At 33.0% G+C, this 24,920-nt stretch overlaps 1 protein-coding gene and 1 non-coding gene across 3 annotated transcripts; both read left to right on the top strand.

The window, feature by feature from the left end:
* Positions 1-1,554: 1,554 nt before the first annotated feature.
* On the top strand, positions 1,555-4,606 carry LOC130951877 (uncharacterized). Of its 2 annotated transcripts, none has more exons than XM_057880626.1 (2): positions 1,555-2,111; positions 4,353-4,606. In XM_057880626.1, exon 1 carries the CDS (start codon positions 1,640-1,642, stop codon positions 2,108-2,110), a length of 471 nt encoding a protein of 156 aa, XP_057736609.1. In that variant the 5' UTR covers positions 1,555-1,639; the 3' UTR covers position 2,111; positions 4,353-4,606. The 2 variants fall into 2 exon arrangements, with proteins under 2 accessions (XP_057736609.1, XP_057736608.1); XM_057880625.1 differs by having other exon boundaries at positions 1,561-2,116.
* A 6,494-nt stretch (positions 4,607-11,100) lies between these two features.
* On the top strand, positions 11,101-11,184 carry TRNAY-GUA (transfer RNA tyrosine (anticodon GUA)). Its single transcript has one exon. It is a non-coding gene; the product is annotated as a tRNA-Tyr (tRNA).
* The last annotated feature ends 13,736 nt before the right edge of the window (positions 11,185-24,920 follow it).

Below are 24,920 nucleotides of genomic sequence, written 5' to 3'. Positions count from 1 at the left end.
TTTCTTCTTTAATTGAGTAACATTTTCTTTTTCTTTCAATATGGCATTTTCAGTGGCATTGGCAATTGGTGTAGTCTTTGGGTCAATCACATATGCGAGATTGAGAACCGAAAGAAGAAACATCATCTTGTACTTCCAACGGTTGAAATTCGTTCCATCAAAGTGATCTAACTTGACAAACTCTTGATCCATGACCTTGAATGTAGTATTTTGATCTTGAATTATCTTCAAAATATCTCTAAAAAATTGTTGGGTAATTATAATTAAGAAGATGACAATACTCTCCCAAAATACAATGAAATCTATGGATTTCTAAATTAGCAATAATAAAAAAATTTCAACTCTCTCAAACAAAAAAATCTCTCAATAGTTAAAATACACACTTGACTAGTTTACTTTAAATAGTGGACAAGGGTATATTTATATATATTGCACACAACAATTATAATTTTTCACATACATAAATTGTTGTGACTCTTTTATTGTTAATAGATTCAATGTTTCAAACATACACTATTTTTAAAGAATTATACCCTTTAGTCAAAGGTATAATATTTCAAACTACACAATTCTTAAAGAGTGGTGTCTCTTTAATCAAATAATACTATATACTATTATTATAATTGACAATATATAAACGGTTGGTAACTATTTATTAAAGATGTGCAAATTTCTAAATTTGCACTTAACTAATTATTCATATTCGTATTATTATAAGAAAGGAATACTATCATCGAACTATAATCGTCAATCAAGATTTTTTTTGTTACTATATGTTGAAATTTTTTTTATTTTATTTTATTTTAATTTGTATGTGGGAGAGTTTGAGTTTATGTTATTATATTGAATGTGTTTGAATTGTCTTCAATTTGATATATTTTAATTTAATTGTATAAAATTTTGTCATGATTTTATTTTTTTATTTTTAGAATTTAATATTCACGGATACCCACGAGTATCTGCCTCCCCAGCAAGGGAAAATAAATAAGAATTCATAATGGAGATGAGGTAGAAATGAGGGACAATCTTTTAAATGGTGATAAAGAACGAGAGAGAATTTTCGCATACATAAAATATTCATTGTCATTTCTAATACAAACTGAAAAACATAGTATAAAATTAACGGAATACATTAATTTGAATTCAAAATCAAATAAAATCATTTTTTCGTAACATATATTAATTTAGGTTGATTAATTTTGTCAATATAACTAAAATAACAAATAACAAGTAATTCTATATATATATAAAAGAAAAGCACAAGAAACCAAGCAAATGCATTTGGGAAACAATAGGCTGGGCTGGTTAAGAAGATAGGCTTCAAGTATAAGATAACAAAGCTCAGGCCCAATAAGTTTAATCCAAAAAGAGTCAAAAGAGAAAGTAGTTTTTTCCGTTACACGTTGAGAGATTCTGAAAAATATATTCTTAGATTCCTTATCCGTTCTCGTCATCTTCCATTTCTCACGAGTATGTCTCATGAGTCATGACAGATACGCAGAAATTGACACCTAAAAAATAATTAAAAATTAAATTAAAATAATATATCAATTTCATTTTCATTTTCACATCAAAATTCCAATTGAATTGAACCGAAACGAAAATTCTAAGGAAAAAAAAAAAAAAGAAAGAGAAAGCCATGAATCCCAAAGTTCTCTTCCTCTTCGGACTTCTCCTAAATCTCGTTTCCAATTCGTTCCAAAACCCTAACCCTAAAACCCCAAATTCGAAGATATCAAAGGCTCATGTTGAGCTCACGAACTATGGCTTTCCAGTGGGGTTATTGCCGGCGACAACCGTGTTGGGCTACGCCGTGAACGACACTTCCGGCGATTTCTCCGTCAGGCTCGGCGGCGCGTGCAAGATCACGCTCCCGCCGGACAACTACATCGCCACGTACTCCAAAACCATCAAGGGGAAGATCGTGAAGGGGAAAATTGCGGAGCTTGATGGGATTAGGGTTCGCGCGTTCTTCAAGTGGTGGTCCATCACGGGAATAAGGTCCTCCGGTGACGACATTGTTTTCGAAGTCGGAATGGTCACCGCCAAGTACCCGTCAAAGAACTTCGACCAGAGCCCCCCTTGCGAGGGACAACACTCCTCTTCCTGAAGTAAGGTTAGGTTTTTCAATTTTTTTTTGTTGATTTGTATCTCTATCTTTTGCATGTGAATGCTTAATTTTTAGTGGAAAAATCTTTCTCGTGAAGATTTGATTGGAACGTTAATTATAAGCTTCTTCGGAACGTAATAATTGAAGTAAGATAATGAAAAACTTAATTGGAAACTTTTGATTTTAGTTGCTCAGGAATCTAATCTATTTTATGTGGAATCGTATCTATAATTGGGTTTATGCGAATTTGAATTTGGAGAACCGTACTCTGTTTTTATTTTATTTTATTTTTTTATTTTTAACTGGTCATAACCTTTGTATTGTTGTTTTTGTGTTGTGAATGAGAATAAAACTTTATTGGAAAGATAATTAACTGAGGGTTCTTCTACAGTTTTAGACAGTGCTTTCATTTCCGTTGATGCCTTGAATTGTTCCACCATGCCTTGTTTGTTTTTTCGTTGCAAAATGATGACATGGGACCCTGAAAAAGAAATTAAAAAGAAAATATCTAATTTGTTGGTTAACATTATCTTCTTTGCTTTCAGAGATGTTATCATTAGAGTGAGCTTCTGATTGTGAGTGATATTGATTGCTAATTATGCTTTTGCTTCCTTTCTCTTAGTTTATATGAGACTTCGAAAAGGTCGAGCTTTTGTTTGTTTTCATCATGCCACAGTCATCTTCAAGGTCTCATCTATGATTTTTTGTTGAAGATTTCTATTTTTTTGGGGGCACTGTATTGTTGAATGTACTAGAGCATGGTTTTTTTGGGATAGTCCCATTGTTTACTCTTCATTTAACTGTTTTGGAGAATGAGCTGTATTTCCGTCCTTTTCAAAGAAACAAAGTGGTTTTTGAAGAGTCAATGAAGTTTGTTTCTAATGGAAGTTACTATTTGCTAACCACATGGTTATGTTTTGGTAAATAGGTCTCAACTAGGCAACAGTGATGTTGCTTCCTTAATTATTTTTAATTTTGTCTTTTTGTCTTCTTATTTAGCCCACCCTATCGGTTTACTTTAAATGATTCATTTGCGTTAGGCACTAAATGAGTATTTATTTCCTTTTGGACTTGGACCCACCCTTGGTTGGACGGTTCCTGTTCTGTTTTAAGTTCTAACTAGCAATTACGAAAATTGCGCAAGTAATTTTAGCTTTTGAGGTGGTTGTTTTTGCGCCTGGTTTCAGTTAGTATTCTCTTTACTATAACTATCTACAACATCTTTTGACATGCCAATATAACACCATGGAGATAGATATTCCTTTTCACATGCCAATACAACATCTTTTGACATGCCAGTATAACAACATCTTTTGCCCACATTATGTTTACACCACCTTTACAAACGTGTTAGCTCTTGTGTTCTCCACCATGCATTGTTACCATCATCACCTCTTGTGTCATCAGTTCTCCAAATTACTCGCTCGTTTTTTAACATGTCTGAAGTGATTGGATGTTTTTCTACATTGGGTGATCCATTATTCTGTTTTTACATGTAACAATTTAGAAGCTGAGGTATTTAGATTTGATGATGCTGCTGGTTTATTTAGCTATTCTCACAATGGTAATCCGTTGCAATTAATACCAACTGCATTTGGCCCTTCATAAATTTGGATCTTTGTTTGTTAAACTCTTATGGGTATTTGTGAGTTTTGATTTTGGAGAAAGCAAGGTTGTGAAGTGAAGGACTGAACTGTAACAATCTTTTTAACTTTTCAAACCCTTTTTTCATCCTTTTTCTTCCAAAACTCTTACCTAGAGTTTTCATTCAGTTGTGTGTATGACCCATGCTCATCATTACCATAGACTTTGCACTGAAGCAAACGGTGATTGAATTCATATTCAATTTCTGTTTTAATCTCCAACTTGTCTTGTATTAAAATATGTCTACAGCCTATGGTATTTTTCTTTTCAAGGTGCATGCATCAACTTGGTTCCTTAACCGGGTTATGCCTTGAATTCATATGCCTTGGCTCCTTAGCGGGAATATGGATGTCAATAGTTCTATGGAGACCTTTTTTTTCAGAAAAATAAAATAAATTTGTTTTCCTAGAATCTGCTAGTTTACCCATAATAATATTATATTTATTACACATGCAAGAGTAGTAGCAAGGTTCACAGCATTCTTTCCTTCCTTTCTCTTTTTCATTACCAGTAAGCACCTTTTTCTTGTTGGTGTCAAATTTTGCAACATAGACTTCACATTATTCTTGACACTTTTTTGTTCCTTTTGCTGATGCAGGTTTCTAGGTACTTATTCGCAGCCTCTGTGTTTTTAGTAAATGGGATAGTGACTGTCTCCACTGAAATTGCAAATACGTTTTAAAAGTCGCTTGTGTAATAATCGTATAATGTGTTTTTAGTGCTTGTGCTTTTATGTAATCTTAATATCGTATTTGTTAATTATTATGCCACGACGAATCCCTTCTTGGTCACGTTGCTCGTTGGACTATTTAATAAGGCCATTTTGAACATAGTTTCTTTGATATTCTCATATGCTATCTATGCTCTGCATTCACGACCAAAAGAGCGAAAAAAAGAGAATTTATTGATTTTTTTTTGATAAAAATAAGCTTTTTAAAATATTTATGTTTTGCAGATATATTTGAAATCTGATTCGATCTATAAATGTGCGGATCGGATTGGATTTAAGCTTAAAAATCGTGGATTTGGATCTCATCTGATCTAATGTTTTTAGTGCGGATCAGATCGAGAGTTTGGTCATATTTGATTCGTGTTCATCTTCAGTTCTATAAGGTGCCCATAATTGTATATATCAAATTACTACGTGCACATCTAAAATTAGTCACTAAAATCAGTCATTATATATTTTTATATAAATATATAGTTTAATTTATTTTATTGTGTATTTTGTATTTTAATATATATTTTATATAGAGTTTTTTTATTTATATAAATTAAAAATTATATTATTTACCAATTTCCATCATTTTCAGCGTTTTTACCAAAATCTATTTTCAAGCATATTTCGTTTACAGTGTAAACGAAATATATCTATGTTTATCGTGTATATATTGAATATTATTTTTTAAATTGATCAAAATTATATTTTTAATATTATTTTATCATTTTAAAAATGATATTTTTATACCTATAAATATTAAATTTTTTATAATTATAAGTATTCGTATTTTGTTTATAGTGTATTTTATACGTATTTCGTTTATACTATAAACCAAATATACATGTCTCATGATATCTACTATATTTCGTTTACACTGTAAATAAAATATGCTTAAAAATTAATTTTGGTAAAAACTTTGGAAATAATGAAAATCGGTAAATAATATAATTATTTAATTTATATAAATAAAAAATCCTTTATACACGTGGTTAATTTTTATATTTTGTATTTTAATATATATTTTTTTATTTGTTTATTTTAGTTTCTTATGGTAGCCCTCAAACTTGGCTGGTTAACGATTAATTCATAGCGGATTTAATCTCTATTTAAAGGTTTATCGTTGATTAATGAGTTGTTATATACATAATGTGAAATTTGAATTTCGCATACTTACTAAGACTTGTGAGCTTAACAACTAAGACGAACTCAAGTTAGTTAACATGGTTATATATATGTCTTTTTAGTGTTGTCACTGTTTATTTTTTTGTAATTGGTACCATCTATTTCTTATGTTGTCAAGTAGGATTGACATCCAAACCAAAGTATAACTCGTTAAACCCGTAGGTTATTTGGACCAATTTATTTAAATTCATTCATTTAAATTCGCTTTGTTTATGAACTATAATTTTTTTAATTGGGATTATTTATGGCCAGTTTGATGAATTAAACGGATGATCTGTTTTTATTTTATTTTATTTTTAAATTATTTTGGCAAAAAATCACTTTTGAATTAAAAAATCTTAAACAAACAATGTCGTACTGTAGTTATTTGTTTTAAAAAAAAGATATATATATATATATTTATATATATATATATATATATATATATATATATTATTTTCATTGTATACAAAAGAATTAAGTAGGATTTTGGTCTCTAGGTTTAAGTAAAAAAATTTATTCGTCTTTAAATTTTTTTTATTTAAATTCATTACTCAAGTTTAACTTAATTTTAAAATCGTTTTTTTTATTTAAATTTTAAAATTCTTGAACAAATTATTTTTAATAAAAAATTATAAAATAAAAGAAAAAAAAGATATGAAAAAGAGAGTGTTTGAAGTTGAGAGAGATAGAAAGAGAGGAAACCACGGAAAAGAAGAAGGGGGAAGAAAAAGGTGGCGATGACGCCGGCAAAAGAGGACGTCACGCGCTATTGTCGCCATTTCTGCTCCAGTGCCACTGTTTCCATGAGCGGGGGGAGATGCTAGCAGATCGGTGAGGGAGGGTGTCGCGCGCCACATCGCCGTTTTTGTTCCTGTGCCAGTGTCCGACGTAGACGCCAGCGGATCGTCGAGGAAGGAGCGCCGCGTCGCCGCGTTGCCGTTTTTGCTCCAGCGCCAATGTCCGACGTCGACGGCCGCAGATCGGCGAGGGAGGACATCGCGCACCGCCGTCACTGTTTTTGCTCCTCCTCGGCTCCTCCAATTTGTTGTTTCCTTGTTTGCCGCCTTCTGTCGTCGGTTTTGTTCTGGCATTGGTTTCTGGGATTCTACTTTTGTTTCTTGTTTATTTTTTGTTGTTTGTTGTTGCTGCTGGTGTTTTTTAGTTGTGTGGTTTTTGTTTTGAAATTTCCATTGTTGTTGTTAATGCTGCAAAATCCTTGTTGTTGATGATGTTTTGTTTTCCTAATGAAAAAATGATTTAAATTTATTTCATCTGTAGAAGCGAAAACAAAAATTCTGGATGAAGAAAAAAAAAAGAAAAATTAAATATTTTGGTGAAGAATGTTAATGAAGAAGGGTTGTTAGAGAAGAGTATTTTAGTTCGAAAAACGATTTTAAAATTAAGTTAAATTTTAGGAATGGATTTAAATATAAAAAAATTAAAAATAAATAAAATTTTTAACCTAAATCTTAAGAACAAAAATGATACTTAACCCATTTTAAACGTGTAGTTTTATGCCAATTCGATATTATTTTTATTTTTCACAGACTCGCACCTAGGGATGGATAGGGGCGGGTTTTTGTTCTACTCGACCCCTCTTTCGCTGTACAACAATTCGCACAGAATCTGTCCCCTTTTTACTCGCGAGTAGTAAAACATTGAATCCTAACCCACCTCTGCGGATATCCGCTCCGCCCCTATAATTATTAAAATCCAATAAATAAAATCAAATTTTAAAATTTATACAATTATCATTACATACATAACATAAATTAAAGTAAAAATTTAAATATGATACAATATTATTAATAATTTACTAATTATTTTATATATATTATACATATTATATATTAAAATTATATATATTATATATATAGTGGGACTGGTATTACCTAAATCCGATCTCATCCGCTCCTTTTAAAATTTCGTCTCGCTAAAACCCCTCTTCAAACGGGTAAAAAACGGGATAAATATCAGCAGATTCGGGTGATATTGTCATCCCTACTCACACCATCAAACATGATTGTCGTATCATGCATGTGACACGTAGTCTATACGTGAAAAAAGCACTTTAATTTTTACACTGGGAAAGTACTTTGCTTTCAGTTTCTTTTTCCCCCCTTTATTATTGTGAGGGTAATTCACACTAATAAATTGAATAAGAGTAAAGTTAGGGAACCAAAAGCATATCAGCCAAAATCCAGCTAAATAATTTTGGATGAATTCAAAATTTTTACGAGTTAATATATATGGATGTTTCTTCTACTAAGTATTAGAATGTTTCTTTTTCATATTAAATGGATGTTCTTTTATATATTTTTTGAATTTGTGATTGTTAGAAGTGGATAGATTAATGTGAGAAAAAAGAGGAAGGTTTTTATAGGTTTTAATTAGGTTTACTTAATCAATTTAAAATTTTTTAAATTTTGAATTTAAAAATTTAAAATTAATTAATTATTGATATAAATTAATATAATTTTGTTTAGTTTTTAGCTAATAAGCTTTTGATTCCTTATACTTTTCCATTGAATAAAGTATAGTATAAAGTTATGCAAATGTTTTAAATTAATTTTTATTATATTTCTGTTCTAGAATATTTTTATATAAATAGAATTAATTAGATTTGATTTAGTTATATTAGTAGTAAATTAAATTAATTAAATTCTAGATTTGATTTACTATATATATGCTATAAAGTAATAAATTAAATTAAACAATCAAATAAGTTTAATTCGATTTATTACTTATGCAACTTATTGATATTTTTTACTTTAATTTAATTTATATTAATTCTAAAACATAAATGTTAATAAAAAAATACTCTTTATTTAGATTCAAATAAAAGATTAAAAAAAATTAAAATGAGTAAGAATAGAAATTTAACTTTTGTATTTTAGTTCAAATTCTAAAAAAAAATCTACATTTTTATAAACCTGTGAATTTAAAATAGAACAATAAATAATTTTTAAAAATTCATTAAAAATCATTCTTTGATTTATTAGTATCTAACAAATTATTATTGAGACTTTTGATATTAAAAAAATTAATATAAAGTATAGCCTTCCAAAATAGGATAAGAGTTAAAATTTGAATTTTTTCAGAGTAAGTAATGGATAGTTATACAATATAAAGTAACTAACTATATTTATACAATATGTAATTTGAGAAATAATTAAAATATTATATCTATTAAATTATTATTTAATTTATAAAATTAAGTCTAAAACTTATGTTTTGATGACTTTATGCTTTGATAATTAAATAATACTTAATTTCACAAATTAAATGATAATTTAATTGATATAGTATTTTAATTATTTATCAAATTACATATTGGTCATTTTATATTATATAACTATCCGTTACTTCTGATTCTGAAAAAATTCAAGTTTTAATTCCTATGTCATCTTGGAAGGCTATATTTTATATTAATTTTTTTAACATCAAAAGTTTCGATAATAATTTTTTAAATACTAATAAATCAAATAATAATTTTTAATAAATTTTTAGAAATTGTTCATTGTTCTATTTTAAATTTACACATTTATAAAAATATAAATTTTCTGAAATTTGAATTAAAAAAAGGTTAAATTTCTATTCTTATTCATTTTATTTTTTAAATATTTTATTTAAATCCAAATAAAAAATATATTTTTATTAATATTTATATTTTAAAATTAATATAGAAATCACTCATAGGTCATAGGTGGGTACTTTTTCCACTTATGGCAGAGCAAGGTTCGAATTCTTAATGAAGTTGTTTGAGAGGCACATGATGTGCTTCTTGAATCAGACCTCTAACCACCACTTTGCTTTCAGTTCAAGCCACAAACACATTCTAATAATAAATATTCATGAAAATACGTAACAGCTTATATTTTATAGAAAGTTGATATTACTACTCTCTAATTAATAATGTTAAACTTTCTCTAATAATTCTGTTATCAATATCAAAAACAAGATAGTAAAAATAGAGGATAATTTAAAAAAATCAAACAAAATAGGAGTAATTCTGGAAGTGATACTGTGATAGTATAGCATCTCTATTTTAAACAATGAATATTTGCAATTTCTTACGATAATAAATAGTAAAATAAAAAAAAGGTGAAATATAGTCCATAAAAATATTTGAATTTAACTTACCAACTCATCTCTGAAAATATATTGTGTTGAACGATAATGCAAAATGTTATAATAATAAATAATAGAATTCACACGACAAATGTACAAAAAACACAGGTAAAAAAAATAGCCTTTTCCTAATCAATAATTAATGAAAATAATTACACCTCTTTATATATATATATATAAGAACTAATTCATGTGTTATGAAATAAATCATAATATTACACATCTTTAATTTTCTCTACAAAACCGATGCAACGCATGATCAATAATAAAAAACTATACTCTCATTTTCCTTAACTACTAGTGGCTGCAAGTTAATTAAATTCTAGATATGAAATTTGTTTAACGAATATTATTATTTCAAACTTATCAGCCATTAACAAAAAAGCCTACATCGTATACCTAGCTAGCTAGATCTAAAAGAATGGGTTGCTTGTGCTTCACTACTCCTAACAACAATGTATTCTTAGTAATTATTCCATAATATAATATAGATAGACTTAGACTTAGCTAATGCTGGCTTGGTCAAATAATATTAGACAAACTTCTTTCTCTTTAAATAGATTCAAGATCAAACCCTAGGGTAAAATATGTGTTAAAAGTGTCTCGAGCCAAATAATTAATAATAATCAAAGGTCAGACGAGACAAACACAATAATACTTTTTCTATATTAGTTAATTTTTAGCCCCAGTAGATTCGGTTCCCTATATTATTAGTAATTTTCATAATAAAAATGGATTTTCTGATTTAGAAATTTAATTTTACATTAGATGAATTTTAATAGATTGTAAAATATAATGGGTTAAACTTAAAAAAGTTTTCTTCCAAATATTTTTTATTTTTTTTTAAAATAAGTATAAAAAATAAAATTTTAATTAATTAATATTAGTTATTTTTTTATTAAAAATTTAATTTTTAATTCTGGCTTTTTAAAGATTTAAAATTTAAAATTTAGGTTTAGAATGGCCAACAGTAGTGGCCAGCTAGTAGTATTTAGCTGGTGGTAGTGGTTATTGGCGGTAGTTGGTAAAGATTGGTAGCAGATGGTGAGGGGTACGGTGAACTTGTAATGTTGGGAAGAAGGAAAATAAATAAATAAATAAATAAATAAAAGAATACTTTTTAAAAAAATTGACAAAATATTATAAAGATGACAAAAATAACTTTTTAAAGTTATTTAATTGATCACAGTTAAAACACATACTTTAAAAACATATATTAATAATAAAATTAAAGTATAAATTATGAATAAAATTAAAAATCTAAGAGAAAAAATAATTATATTAATAATTTTAACTAATATATCTAAAAAGAATCAAATTGATTTTTCCTGGGTCGATGCCCGAGTGGTTAATGGGGACGGACTGTAAATTCGTTGGCAATGTGTCTACGCTGGTTCAAATCCAGCTCGGCCCAATAATTTGCCGATCCACCATAAAAAGATATAACCATTTGTTGTTCTCCGAAAATGGCCGATATGCTCAGATATGGGAGAAAATAAAATGTGATAAATCTTTAGGGATCTTTTTTTACGGACCATATATACATATAAAATTCAAATCTTGTTAATGATCTAGATCCTTATTAGGATCTCTAAGTATAATATAAAAAACGATTAAATAAAAAAAAGATAAAAAAAAAGACTCTTTCTTTATTTAATTTCTTTTGTATTGATGGATTCATTTTTCAATTGATTTGGCAATAAGTTTAAACTGACACTGAATTTTTTAAATTAATATAAAATTATTTTTTTTAAATTTCAATTTCACAATAAATTTTATAAGATTTTAAATTTTTAGAAATTAAATAATGAATTATTTGTAATTTATTATGTTTATTTATAATTTTATTTTAAAAAATTTATTTTTACTAAAAGTAATTAAATTAAAGTTATGAGACTTTAAATTTAAAATTAATTAGGATTTATATACTTTTCATAATAATTGGATATTTTCTTATTTAGAATTTAAAGTTTGAGTAATTGAAAAATAACGAGAATTTCATATGGTTTAGTTTGAATATTGATATCAATGTAAGACTCTAAATTTTTAAAATTTACATAATGAATTATTTGTAATTTATTATGTTTATTTATGGTTTTATTTTTAAAAAGTTATTTTTACCAAAAGTAATTAAATCAAAATTATGAGTTTTTGAGTTTAAAATTAATTAGAATTTATATATTTTTTATAATAATTCGGTATTTTTTTATTTAGAATTTAAAGTTTGAGTAATTGAAAAATAATGAGAATTTCATATGATTTAATTTGAATGGTGAGTTTTTGAATTTTATTTTATGAATAATTAATTTATCTCAAATTTTAAATTAGAGTATTTATTTAAAAATAATTTGTAAGTTGATAAATAAACAGTGTCTCAAAAGTAATTATATTGAACTATATTTGGTTTTCAATTACTACACTACCCAAACTCTAAATTTCCTAATTTTATCATACTCTAACCTAATCCTAATTTTACCCTAACCCACATACACTCAGACCTCTAGCTGCCACCCTACCTTTACCCTCACACGCCTCGACCTCTTTCACGCAACACACACATGTAGAACGGAAAGAAGAGAGAACGGAAGAAAAAGAATAAAGAGAGTTTGTCGCATAGTTGAGTTGCAATTGAGGTAGGAACTTTTCTTAAAATTTACTTTTATTTTAAAAAATTATTATAAATCGATATTGATATAAAAAATATATTTTTGTAATTATGTGAGCCTTATGGATTAAATTGAACTGTTTTAGATTGTTTGTGGTTATGGACTATGATTGGTTTGCTGATTATTGGAAAATGATTGGTTGTTGGAATTTTTGATTATGTTTGATTGGTACATGTTGAGAAATTATTTGATTTGGATGGAACCCTTGAAACATGAAAAAGTCCGAGCTTTAGGGGATATTTTGCCAAAATTTTATAGGAGTTAAGGTGAAATTAAATAATAAGAAGGATGGAAAGTGGTGCTATTTTCAAAAAAACTAGAGACTTTGTTTTGAAGTTTTATTTGGTTAATTTTTATTAAAGAATTATGTTTTGAGAAGTTTTAGTGAATTTAAAGTATTTGAATTTGATTGGTGAAATTGAATGATTTTCGAATCTTTTTGAGAAAGTCTTAAACTTAAAAATGAAGTTGAAATTAGTTTTGGAAATTGGTTTTGAGATATAAATGTTGTGGGGATGGTGGTTCATTCCGCATACGGTGAGGATGGTGGTTTTATCCCGCTCACACTACAAGAAATTTGTTGGGAATAAGACACCATTCCCCCTTGAGAAAACACCTTTGACAGAGAAATAAAATAGACACAATCACAACACAAGAATTTAACGTGGAAACTCCAATTACCAGAGAAAAAACCACGGCCGTTGTCAAATGACAACCAGAGAATATCACTATGTGAAAATTGTTACAACACATAGACTTCTTTCTCTCACCGGCACCCCAGTACACCCACACTCTCTCAAAGTAAATATCTAACTACACCTAACAACACTCTCTAATAAAAGAGTACAGAGAAAAAGAAAAATCAGATACAAGCTTAAAGTGTTTCCGACTGGTGCAAAAACAAATGGAGAACTTAGCCTCATATTTATAGCCTAGGCCACCCACTCCATTTGCTATCCTAAACAATGTGGGACTAATTCAACCAAATCCTAACAATCTCCACCTTGATTGAAATAGTCACACATCTTCAGCTTCCATAGTCAACACCGACTATTCTTTGTTGCCATTGTCTATACCGACAATCATAGTTCAGAGAACTATCATACTCCACCATGAAAGTATACTCACTTGGAATTAGACCACTCCAAGCATTTCGCCTTGGTACAGATCGAAACCTTGCTGAAAATTCATGGTGCAACTTCCAAATTGGCTTTTCCTGGAAGTTCTTCAGCCATCGACCTAACTCCGCCACACACCTTGCATCTCAACGCCAACCAATGCCCGTGTGCAATTGTGGACCCGATTGCCACAACTTATCCTTATCCATGGCAGTGCGGTAATACCATGAGGATACTTTTTGTCTTCTAGAGAACATCATCTTCTCTCATAGAGAGAGCAACCAGAGATCTTCTCCTTCAACGCCTTGTGCAAACCTGATTGTATCAACACATCCATGACTTGTATTTGCCACAAGCCAAAATTGATTCTTCCATCAAATTTCTCTATTTCAAGCTTCACAGCACTTGAATATCCTGACATTGTTGCAACCGTATACTGGAATAGTATAACTCAACTGTAGACCGTGCACTAGGAAGGGTCCCCAGGAAAGAGAGGTGGGTCACAATGGACACACTTAAATACCAGGTCTTTCCTTAGCCAGAACCTTTCCAAACTGCACTCTCACAGAGTCACACTGCCTTTCAGCAACAACAACAGCAACCAAAGATCAACCTCAAGCCACAGGACAAAATTCTTTTCTGATGTGGAAGGTCAGACTAGGCTGCAACCACAGAGCATACTAAGAATAAATCCCACCAAACCGAAGCTCTGATACCACTTGTTGGGAATAAGACACCATTCCCCCTTGAGAAAACACCTTTGACAGAGAAATAAAATAGACACAATCACAACACAAGAATTTAACGTGGAAACTCCAATTACCGGAGAAAAAACCACGGCCGTTGTCAAATGACAACCAGAGAATATCACTATGTGAAAATTGTTACAACACATAGACTTCTTTCTCTCACCGGCACCCCAGTACACCCACACTCTCTCAAAGCAAATATCTAACTACACCTCACAGCACTCTCTAATAAAAGAGTACAGAGAAAAAGAAAAATCAGATACAAGCTTAAAGTGTTTCTGACTGGTGCAAAAACAAATGGAGAACTTAGCCTCATATTTATAGCCTAGGCCACCCACTCCATTTGCTATCCTAAACAATGTGGGACTAATTCAACCAAATCCTAACAAAATTACCGGAATAGCGACCAATTCAGCGACCGATTTTGGTGGCCGTTAAAACCTTGGTCGCTAAATTCAAAATAGCGACCGATGTTGGTCGCTAATATTTACCGACCGATTTTCAACCAAGGCCACCTAACTCATACTAAATAATTTCGGTCGCTAACATGATCGGTCGCTAAATAGCAAACAATATTTCGGTCGCTAAATCAATCATACTAAATGGCGACCAATATTTTGGTTGTTAAATCGGTTGCTAATTTTTTGGTCACTAAATTGGTCGCTAATGGCTAACTTCAAAATTTCAAAATCGGCCGCTAAATCAGTCACTACTGTTGCTTCCTAATTATCAATTTTAACTAAATTTCGCATATATTACTATTAAAACTTAATTTTTATATATAATTCTTATTCAACAAAATATATAAATAATCAAAGATAGATAACTATTTATTAGGATCAAATGCCAACAATTATTGAAAATCAAAATAAAAACAAAAGCGAAATTGTTTAAAGATGAAATAAAAAATGGATTCTAATACAACTAAATTTATATTTATATATACTATATATATGTATTGAAAAAAAATGAAGGCAGAAACAAATTCACACTAATGCAATAAATTTATATTTATGTATGTATACTACATATATGTGATGTTGCCATCTTTTATCAATGATAATGACTTCTTCAGCTTCCTCTTTCTCTTTTCTTCATTCTCATCATCACAAGGTGACCGCTTCAATGTCAGGTCTATTTTGTTGATGTACTTCTTCTGCTTCTCACCATAAATCCTCTGAAATAATAAGAGCAAATAATGAATAAGAACAAATCACATATTGAAGATAGATTATAATTAAGACTAAAATAGAAATAACAAACTATGAAAACAGTTTCCATCATGATCAATGGGGTAATCCTATTCCTTACCATTATACATACAAAGAACCAGCAGTAGGTTCCCCACCATTGCATACTTTTGGTGCAACAGAATACGGTACTATCAATCTTTTCAACAATTTTTAAAGACCAATCCCTTATGGTTGTTGTGGTGCTGTGACAGAACAACTGAGAAATGAGCCACATATTCTGCTGGAGTACCTTAAGGAGAAAGAATGGAGACTCCAACGAAATCCAACATACATGGGAAATTAACACTCCCTCATTTGAAACTCTCATTCCATATTTTCATAATTGTAATATAGGTATCCTAATAACTGATAATTATATCAGTGCAGTGTGACTAGTTTCTAGGACTTGAACCCGTGATCTTAACGTCACACAGAAACGACCTGACTGTTTACGCCCAACCCCATCTGCAATCCAACCACTAAACAGAGACCTAAAAAAGCACCTCCTAAATAGGTATTTACTACAAGACCTTCATCAACATAAAAAGCAAAGAAAATAGAGAAATATTTAGATTCAGAACATGAGAGTGAGCATTGATATTAATCAGACAAATACAAGGAAGTACCTTCAGCTATTGTATTCCCATTAAAATCAAGCTTTTTAGAAATGCTCTCTAAGGTTTCAGTGACTACTCTGCATAACCAATATAGCAACAAGGTAATTAAATAATTTCTCAGACATCAGAAAAATAAAGTTTATTCAAGCTTCAATATAGAAGAGCATACCCAATGTGGTAACCATATAAGAATGAAGATAGAGAAGCCACTACAACATGCCGCAAAGATCGTCGCCAAGGTTTTGCATTCGGTAAACGCACTAAAGCTTGAAATAAAACATTTTATGTTAGTGATATCATTAGAAGCCAATTTCTCCATAAGAGCTATAATAATTTCAAATGGAAAATACATGAAGAAAATGAGATAGAAGCTAATTGTTTTCTGACCTTTTAACTTTATTAAGTACATAAGCCATGATTATAATATCTTCAGATGTTAATTACTGTATGTATATGCACAATAATCTTTCCGTCTCAAATTAAAAATTTGCAAGCTTGTAAATGGAATGAATCATCAAAATGCGAGCACAATTTTTATACACATGATACTCAAAAAATAGACATATGTAGACATAAATAATCATCACTATATATACTAAAAAAAAGGAGTAATGTTCCATCAAGGATGTCATGAGTACATATATATAGACATAATATGATGTCATGAAGATAGTTTACTGAAATTTCTGAATAGTAAATATTATCCATTTTAAAGTACCCATTTTCATTTTTCCAATTTGTGCTTAAATCATATATTATATGAAAATATCTTTGTTTCTAATAATCTGTGGGAGCACTTAAGTATAAAATCAATAAACCCAAGTTTTCTAAATGAACGGGGTGATTGGAATGCTCAAAAATACAACAAAGTATGAATACATGAAGAAGATAATAACAACAGCAAGGTACCTAAATTTTCTTCTTTTCCATGCCCAATTATGTAATCTCTGGATACAACTCGCTGTCGTCCCTGCAAGGATGACCTGCCAGACCTGCAACAAGTAAAACACAAAGTGAGTGGCCTGAAATTGCACCAAACAAACAATGCTAATGGGAATGAAAGTGGGATTTGGAACCTTCTAAGACTGGCAACGGACAAACCGTGATCTAAGGCTTCTCTACAAATATGTGAGCCAACAAATACATTGCCTCCTAACACAAACAACTTGAATTGCATTGAGTACACATTAGGTTACACTTACACACACAAAATTAAGTAAAATAGAGTGAAATAAATGCCGGTAATAGAATAGAATGAATATCTTGTCTGTTGGGGGCTGAGGTATGTTTACCGTTTCAGCTTCTTCGACCTTGAAGGACTCATCAACCTCATTACTGTGTTTAATAAAAATACATGCTCTTTAAGCCAAGATTTGAATAACACCAACTCTTTCCCCCAACATAAGAAAAGAAGTTACAACTCCAAAATGCATGGAAATGCATAATTGAAGAATAACTAACTGATTAACTAATGCAACTAAAATTACACATCTTTCTTTTGATTCAAAATCAAAAGAACCAAGGACATTTTGTTAGCTCTAACTACCAAAATAATTATGAATGCTTATGTTCATATGCACAAAATAAGGTTATTTGGTTGGAGCAAAATACGTGCACGTTCAATGACAAATTTTCTAAATAGCTTTAAATAGATATATTAAAGTATCATTTATTATTAAGTTTTTTAACATCTGAATAATCAATTAACAAATATATCAAATTAACAATTAACCTTTAACAAATATAAATTTTAAGGAGATTTTTAGAACGTACCTTCCTAGAACAGCGATGGCGGAGAGAGAGAGAGAGAGCAGATAAGAGGCACAATGACGACTGAGAAAGCAGAACCACAAACAAGAGATAGCAGAGCAAAGAAGCAACGGCCACAAGGAACAAGAGAGTAAAATAATATTATAGCTATTACCTCCAATTGTTCAATTTGTTTAGAATAGATGAAATTGATCGGAATCTGGATTAGGGAAGAGTACCTGCTTGAGAAATTGATGAAGACGACCGCGACGGCGTCGAGAAACCAGAACACGAAGGCGATGGTGCTGCGAGCTAAAGACGACGACGACGGCGATGGCGCAGAAGACAATGACGACGGTGGTGCACGAAATTGTGATCACTACTTTTTACAACTCAAATAATCCCCAGTAATGAGTCCAAAAACTTGGTGCTCAATACCATGGTATAAACACAACTTCGCACAACTAACCAGCAAGTGCACTGGGTCGTCCAAGTAATAAACCTTACGTGAGTAAGGGTCGATCCCACGGAGATTGTTGGTATGAAGCAAGCTATGGTCACCTTGTAAATCTTAGTCAAGCAGATTCAAATGGTTATGAATGATATATGAATAAAGCATAAAGATAGAGATACTTATGTAATTCATTGGTGAGAACTTCAGATAAGCGAATGGAGATGCTTTGTCCCTTCCGTCTCTCTGCTTTCCTACTGTCTTCATCCAATCATTCTTACTCATTTCCATGGCAAGCTGTATGTAGGGTTTCACCGTTGTCAGTGGCTACCTCCCATCCTCTCAGTGAAAATGTTCAACGCACCCTGTCATGGCACGGCTAATCATCTGTCAGTTCTCAATCAGGTTGGAGTAGAATCCATTGATTCTTTTGCGTTTGTCACTAACGCCCAGCCTTCAGGAGTTTGAAGCTCGTCACAGTCATTCAATCATTGAATCCTACTCAGAATACCACAGACAAGGTTTAGACCTTCCAGATTCTCTTGAATGCCACCATCAGTTCTAGCTTATACCACGAAGATTCCGATTAAAGAATCCAAGAGATAAACATTCAAGCCTTGTTTGCTTGTAGAACGGGAGTGGTTGTCAGGCACGCGTTCATAAGTGAGAATGATGATGAGCGTCATATAATCATCACATTCATCAAGTTCTTGAGTGCGAATGAATATCTTGGAATAAGAACAAGCTGAATTGAATAGAAGAACAATAGTAATTGCATTAATACTCGAGGTACAGCAGAGCTCCACACCTTAATCTATGGTGTGTAGAAACTCCACCGTTGAAAATACATAAGAATAAGGTCTAGGCATGGCCGAATGGCCAGCCTCCCAATGATCTAAGAACTAGATGTCCAAAGATGATCCTAAGATCGAAAATGATCCCAAAGATAAAAATACAATAGCAAAAGGTCCTATATGTAGAGAACTAGTAGCCTAGGGTTTACAGAAATGAGTAAATGACATAAAAATCCACTTCCGGGCCCACTTGGTGTGTGCTTGGACTGAGCATTGAAGTATTTTCGTGTAGAGACTTCTCTTGGAGTTAAACGCCAGCTTTTGTGCCAGTTTGGACGTTTAACTCCCATTCTTGTGCCAGTTCCGGCGTTTAACGCCGGGCATTCTTGAGCTGATTTGGAACACCGGTTTGGGCCATCAAATCTTGAGCAAAGTATGAACTATTATACATTGTTGGAAAGCCCAGGATGTCTACTTTCCAACGCCGTTGAGAACGCGCCAATTGGGCTTCTGTAACTCCAGAAAATCCACTTCGAGTGCAGGGAGGTCAGAATCCAACAACATCTGCAGTCCTTTTCAGTCTCTGAATCAGATTTTTGCTCAGGTCCCTTAATTTCAGCCAGAAAATACCTGAAATCATAGAAAAACACACAAACTCATAGTAAAGTCCAGAAAAGTGAATTTTAACTAAAAACTAATAAAAATATACTAAAAACTAACTAAAACATACTAAAAATAATGCCAAAAAGCGTATAAATTATCCGCTCATCACAACACCAAACTTAAATTGTTGCTTGTCCCCAAGCAACTGAAAACCAAATAAGATAAAAAAAGAAGAGAATATGCAATGAATTCCAAAAACATCTATGAAGATCAGATTAATTAGATGAGCGGGGCTTTTAGCTTTTTGCCTCTGAACAGTTTTGGCATCTCACTCTATCCTTTGAAATTCAGAATGATTGGCTTCTATAGGAACTCAGAATCCAGATAGTGTTATTGATTCTCCTAGTTAAGTATGATGATTCTTGAACACAGCTACTTTATGAGTCTTGGCCGTGGCCCAAAGCACTCTGTCTTCCAGTATTACCACCGGATACATACATGCCACAGACACATAATTGGGTGAACCTTTTCAGATTGTGACTCAGCTTTGCTAGAGTCCCCAATTAGAGGTGTCCAGGGTTCTTAAGCACACTCTTTTTGCCTTGGATCACAACTTTATTTCTTTCTTTTTCTTTCTTTTTCTTTTTCTCCTTTTTTTTTCGCTTCTTTTTTTTCTCTTTTTTTTGTATTCACTGCTTTTTCTTGCTTCAAGAATCATTTTTATGATTTTTCAAATCCTCAATAACATTTCTCCTTTTCCATCATTCTTTCAAGAGCCAACATTCATGAACCACAAATTCAAAAGACATATGCACTGTTCAAGCATACATTCAGAAAACAAAAGTATTGCCACCACATCAAAATAATTAATCTGTTATAAAATTCAAAATTCATGCAATTCTTCTCTTTTCCAATTAAGAACATTTTTCATTTAAGAAAGGTGATGGATTCATAGGACATTCATAACTTTAAAGCATAGACACTAAGACACTAATGATCACAAGACACAAACATAGATAAACATAAGCATGAAATTCGAAAAACAGGAAAATAAAGAACAAGGAGATTAAAGAACGGGTCCACCTTAGTGATGGCGGCTTGTTCTTCCTCTTGAAGATCTTATGGAGTGCTTGAGCTCCTCAATGTCTCTTCCTTGCCTTTGTTGTTCCTCTCTCATGATTCTTTGATCTTCTCTAATTTCATGGAGGAGGATGGAATGTTCTTGGTGCTCCACCCTTAGTTGTCCCATGTTGGAACTCAATTCTCCTAGGGAGGTGTTGATTTGCTCCCAATAGTTTTGTGGAGGAAAGTGCATCCCTTGAGGCATCTCAGGGATTTCATGATAAGTGGGATCTCTTGTTTGCTCCATCCTTTTCTTAGTGATGGGCTTGTCCTCATCAATGGGGATGTCTCCCTTTATGTCACTCCAACTGAATAACAAAGGTGACAAATGAGATGAGGAAAGGCTAACCTTGCCAAGGTAGAGGACTTGTCCGCCACCTTATAAAGTTCTTGGGCTATAACCTCATGAACTTCTACTTCTTCTCCAATCATGATGCCATGAATCATGATGGCCCGGTCTAGAGTAACTTCAGACCGGTTGCTAGTGGGAATGATTGAGCGTTGGATAAACTCCAACCATCCCCTAGCTACGGGCTTGAGGTCATGCCTTCTTAATTGAACTGGCTTCCCTCTTGAATCTCTCTTCCATTGGGCGCCCTCTTCACAGATGTCTATGAGGACTTGGTCCAACCTTTGATCAAAGTTGACCCTTCTAGTGTAAGGGTGTTCATCTCCTTGCATCATGGGCAAGTTGAATGCCAACCTTACATTTTTCGGACTAAAATCTAAGTATTTCCCCCGAACCATTGTAAGCCAATTCTTTGGGTCCGGGTTCACACTTTGATCATGGTTCTTGGTGATCCATGCATTAGCATAGAACTCTTGAACCATTAAGATTCTGACTTGTTGAATAGGGTTGGTAAGAACTTCCCAACCTCTTCTTCGAATCTCATGTCGGATCTCCGGATATTCACTCTTTTTGAGTTTGAAAGGGACCTCGGGGATCACCTTCTTCAAGGCCACAACTTCATAGAAGTGGTCTTGATGCACCCTTGAGATGAATCTCTCCATCTCCCATGACTCGGAGGTGAAAGCTTTTGCCTTCCCTTTCCTCTTTCTAGAGGTTTCTCCGGCCTTGGATGCCATAAAAAGTTATGGAAAAACAAAAAGCAATGCTTTTACTACACCAAACTTAAAAGGTTTGCTCGTCCTCGAGCAAAAGAAGAAAGAAGAGAGTAGAAGAAGAAGAAATAGAGGAGATGGAGGTGGCTTTGTGGTTCGGCCAAAGGGGGAGAAGTAGTGTTTAGGTTGTGTGAAAATGAAGGAGTGAAGATGGGTTTATATAGGGGTGAAGAGAGGGATAGGGTTCGGCTATGGGAGGGTGGTGGGGTATATGGGGATTCTGTGGGGTCCACAGATCCTGAGGTGTCAAGGAAAAGTCATCCCTGCACCAAGTGGCGAGCAAAATTGCTCTCTGTGCCATTTCTGGCGTTAAACGCCGGGCTGGTGCCCATTTCTGGCGTTTAACGCCAACTTCTTGCCCTTTCCTGGCGTTAAACGCCCATAATGGTGCCAGACTGGGCGTTAAACGCCCATTTGCTGCCCTTACTGGCGTTTAAACGCCAGCAAGGCCTTCCTCCAGGGTGTGCTGTTTTTCTTTCTGTTTTTCATTCTGTCTTTGATTTTTCAATTAATTTTGTGACTTCTCATGATCATCAACCTACAGAAAACATAAAATAACAAAGGAAAATGGATTAAACATAACATTGGGTTGCCTCCCAACAAGCGCTTCTTTAATGTCAGTAGCTTGACAGTGGGCTCTCATGGAGCCTCACAGATACTCAGAGCAATGTTGGAACCTCCCAACACCAAACTTAGAGTTTGAATGTGGGGGTTCAACACCAAACTTAGAAGTTGGTTGTGGCCTCCCAATACCAAAGTTAGAGTTTGACTGTGGGGGCTCTGTTTGACTCTGTTTTGAGAGAAGCTCTTCATGCTTCCTTTCCATGGTGACAGAGGGGTATCCTTGAGTCTTAAACACAAAGGATTCTTCATTCACTTGAATGACCAATTCTCCTCTGTCCACATCAATCACAGCCTTTGCTGTGGCTAGGAAGGGTCTGCCAAGGATGATGGATTCATCCATGCACTTCCCAGTCTCTAGGACTATGAAATCAGCAGGGATGTAATGGTCTTCAATCTTCACCAGAACATCCTCTACTAGCCCATAAGCTTGTTTTCTTGAGTTATCTGCCATCTCTAGTGAGATTCTTGCAGCTTGTACCTCTAAGATCCCTAGCTATTACAGAGAGAGGCATGAGGTTTACACTTGACCCTAAGTCACACAGAGCCTTCTTAAAGGTCATGGTGCCTATGGTACAAGGTATTGAAAACTTCCCAGGATCTTGTCTCTTTTGAGGTAATCTCTGCCTAGTCAAGTCATCCAGTTCTTTGGTGAGCAAAGGGGGTTCATCCTCCCAAGTCTCATTACCAAATAACTTGTCATTTAGCTTCATGATTGCTCCAAGGTACTTGGCAACTTGCTCTTCAGTGACATACTCATCCTCTTCAGAGGAAGAATACTCATCAGAGTTCATGAATGGCAGAAGTAAATCCAATAGAATCTCTATGGTCTTAGTGTGAGCCTCAGATTCCTATGGTTCCTCATTAGGGAACTCATTGGAGGCCAGTGGGCGCCCATTGAGGTCTTCCTCAGTGGCGTTCACTGCCTCTTCCTCCTCTCCAAATTCGGCCATGTTGATGGCCTTGCACTCTCCTTTTGGATTTTCTTCTGTATTGCTTGGAAGAGTACTAGGAGGGAGTTCAGTAATTTTCTTGCTCAGCTGTCCCACTTGTGCCTCCAAATTCCTAATGGAGGACTTTGTTTCAGTCATGAAACTTTGAGTGGTTTTGATTAGATCAGAGACCATGGTTGCTAAGTCAGAGTTATTCTGCTTAGAATTCTCTGTCTGTTGCTGAGAAGATGATGGAAAAGGCTTGCCATTGCTAAACCTGTTTCTTCCACCATTATTGTTGTTGAAACCTTGTTGAGGTCTCTGTTGATCCTTCCATGAGAAATTTGGATGATTTCTCCATGAAGAATTATAGGTGTTTCCATAGGGGTCTCCCATGTAATTCACCTCTTCCATTGAAGGGTTCTCAGGATCATAAGCTTCTTCTTCAGATGAAGCATTCTTAGTACTGCCTGGTGCATTTTACAGTCCAGACAGACTTTGAGAAATCAAATTAACTTGCTGAGTCAATATTTTGTTCTGAGCCAATATGGCATTTAGAGTATCAATCTCAAGAACTCATTTCTTCTGATTTTTCCCATTGTTCACAGGATTCCTTTCAGAAGTGTACATGAATTGGTTATTTGCAACCATTTCAATGAGCTCTTGAGCTTCTGCAGGCGTCTTCTTCAGATGAAGAGATCCTCCAGCAGAGCTATCCAATGATATCTTGGATAGTTCAAAGAGACCATCATAGAAAATACCTATGATGCTCCATTCAGAAAGCATGTCAGAGGGACACTTTCTGATCAATTGTTTGTATCTTTCCTAAGCTTCATAGAGGGATTCTCCTTCCTTCTGTCTGAAGGTTTGGACTTCCACTCTAAGCTTACTCAATTTTTGAGGTGGAAAGAACTTTGCCAAGAAGGCATTGACTAGCTTTTCCCAAGAGTTCAGGCTTTCTTTAGGTTGTGAGTCCAACCAAATCCTAGCTCTGTCTCTTACAGCAAAAGGAAATAGCATTAATCTGTAGACCTCAGGGTCAACCCCATTAGTCTTGACAGTGTCACAGATTTGCAAGAATTTAGCTAAAAACTGATGAGGATCTTCCAATGGAAGTCCATGGAACTTGCAATTCTGTAGCATTAGAGAAACTAATTGAGGCTTAAGCTCAAAGTTGTTTGCTCCAATGGTAGGGATAGAGATGCTTCTCCCATAGAAGTCGGGAGTAGGTGCAGTAAAGTCACCCAGCACCTTCCTTGCATTGTTGGCATTGTTGTTGTTTTTGGCTGCCATAGGTTCTTCTTCTTTGAAGATTTTTGTTAGGTCCTCTACAGAGAGTTGTGCCTTAGCTTTTCTTAGCTTTCGCTTCAAGGT

The sequence above is a fragment of the Arachis stenosperma genome, chromosome 9 (genome assembly GCF_014773155.1).
Source record: "Arachis stenosperma cultivar V10309 chromosome 9, arast.V10309.gnm1.PFL2, whole genome shotgun sequence".
NCBI lineage: Eukaryota > Viridiplantae > Streptophyta > Magnoliopsida > Fabales > Fabaceae > Arachis > Arachis stenosperma.
The sequence above is the reverse complement of the archived record's forward strand: the minus strand, read 5'-3'. Positions and strand labels throughout refer to the sequence as shown.

Coding starts and splice junctions, on each gene's coding strand:
- LOC130951877 (XM_057880626.1), top strand. CDS start 1,640: ATGAATCCCAAAGTTCTCTTCCTCTTCGGACTTCTCCTAAATCTCGTT.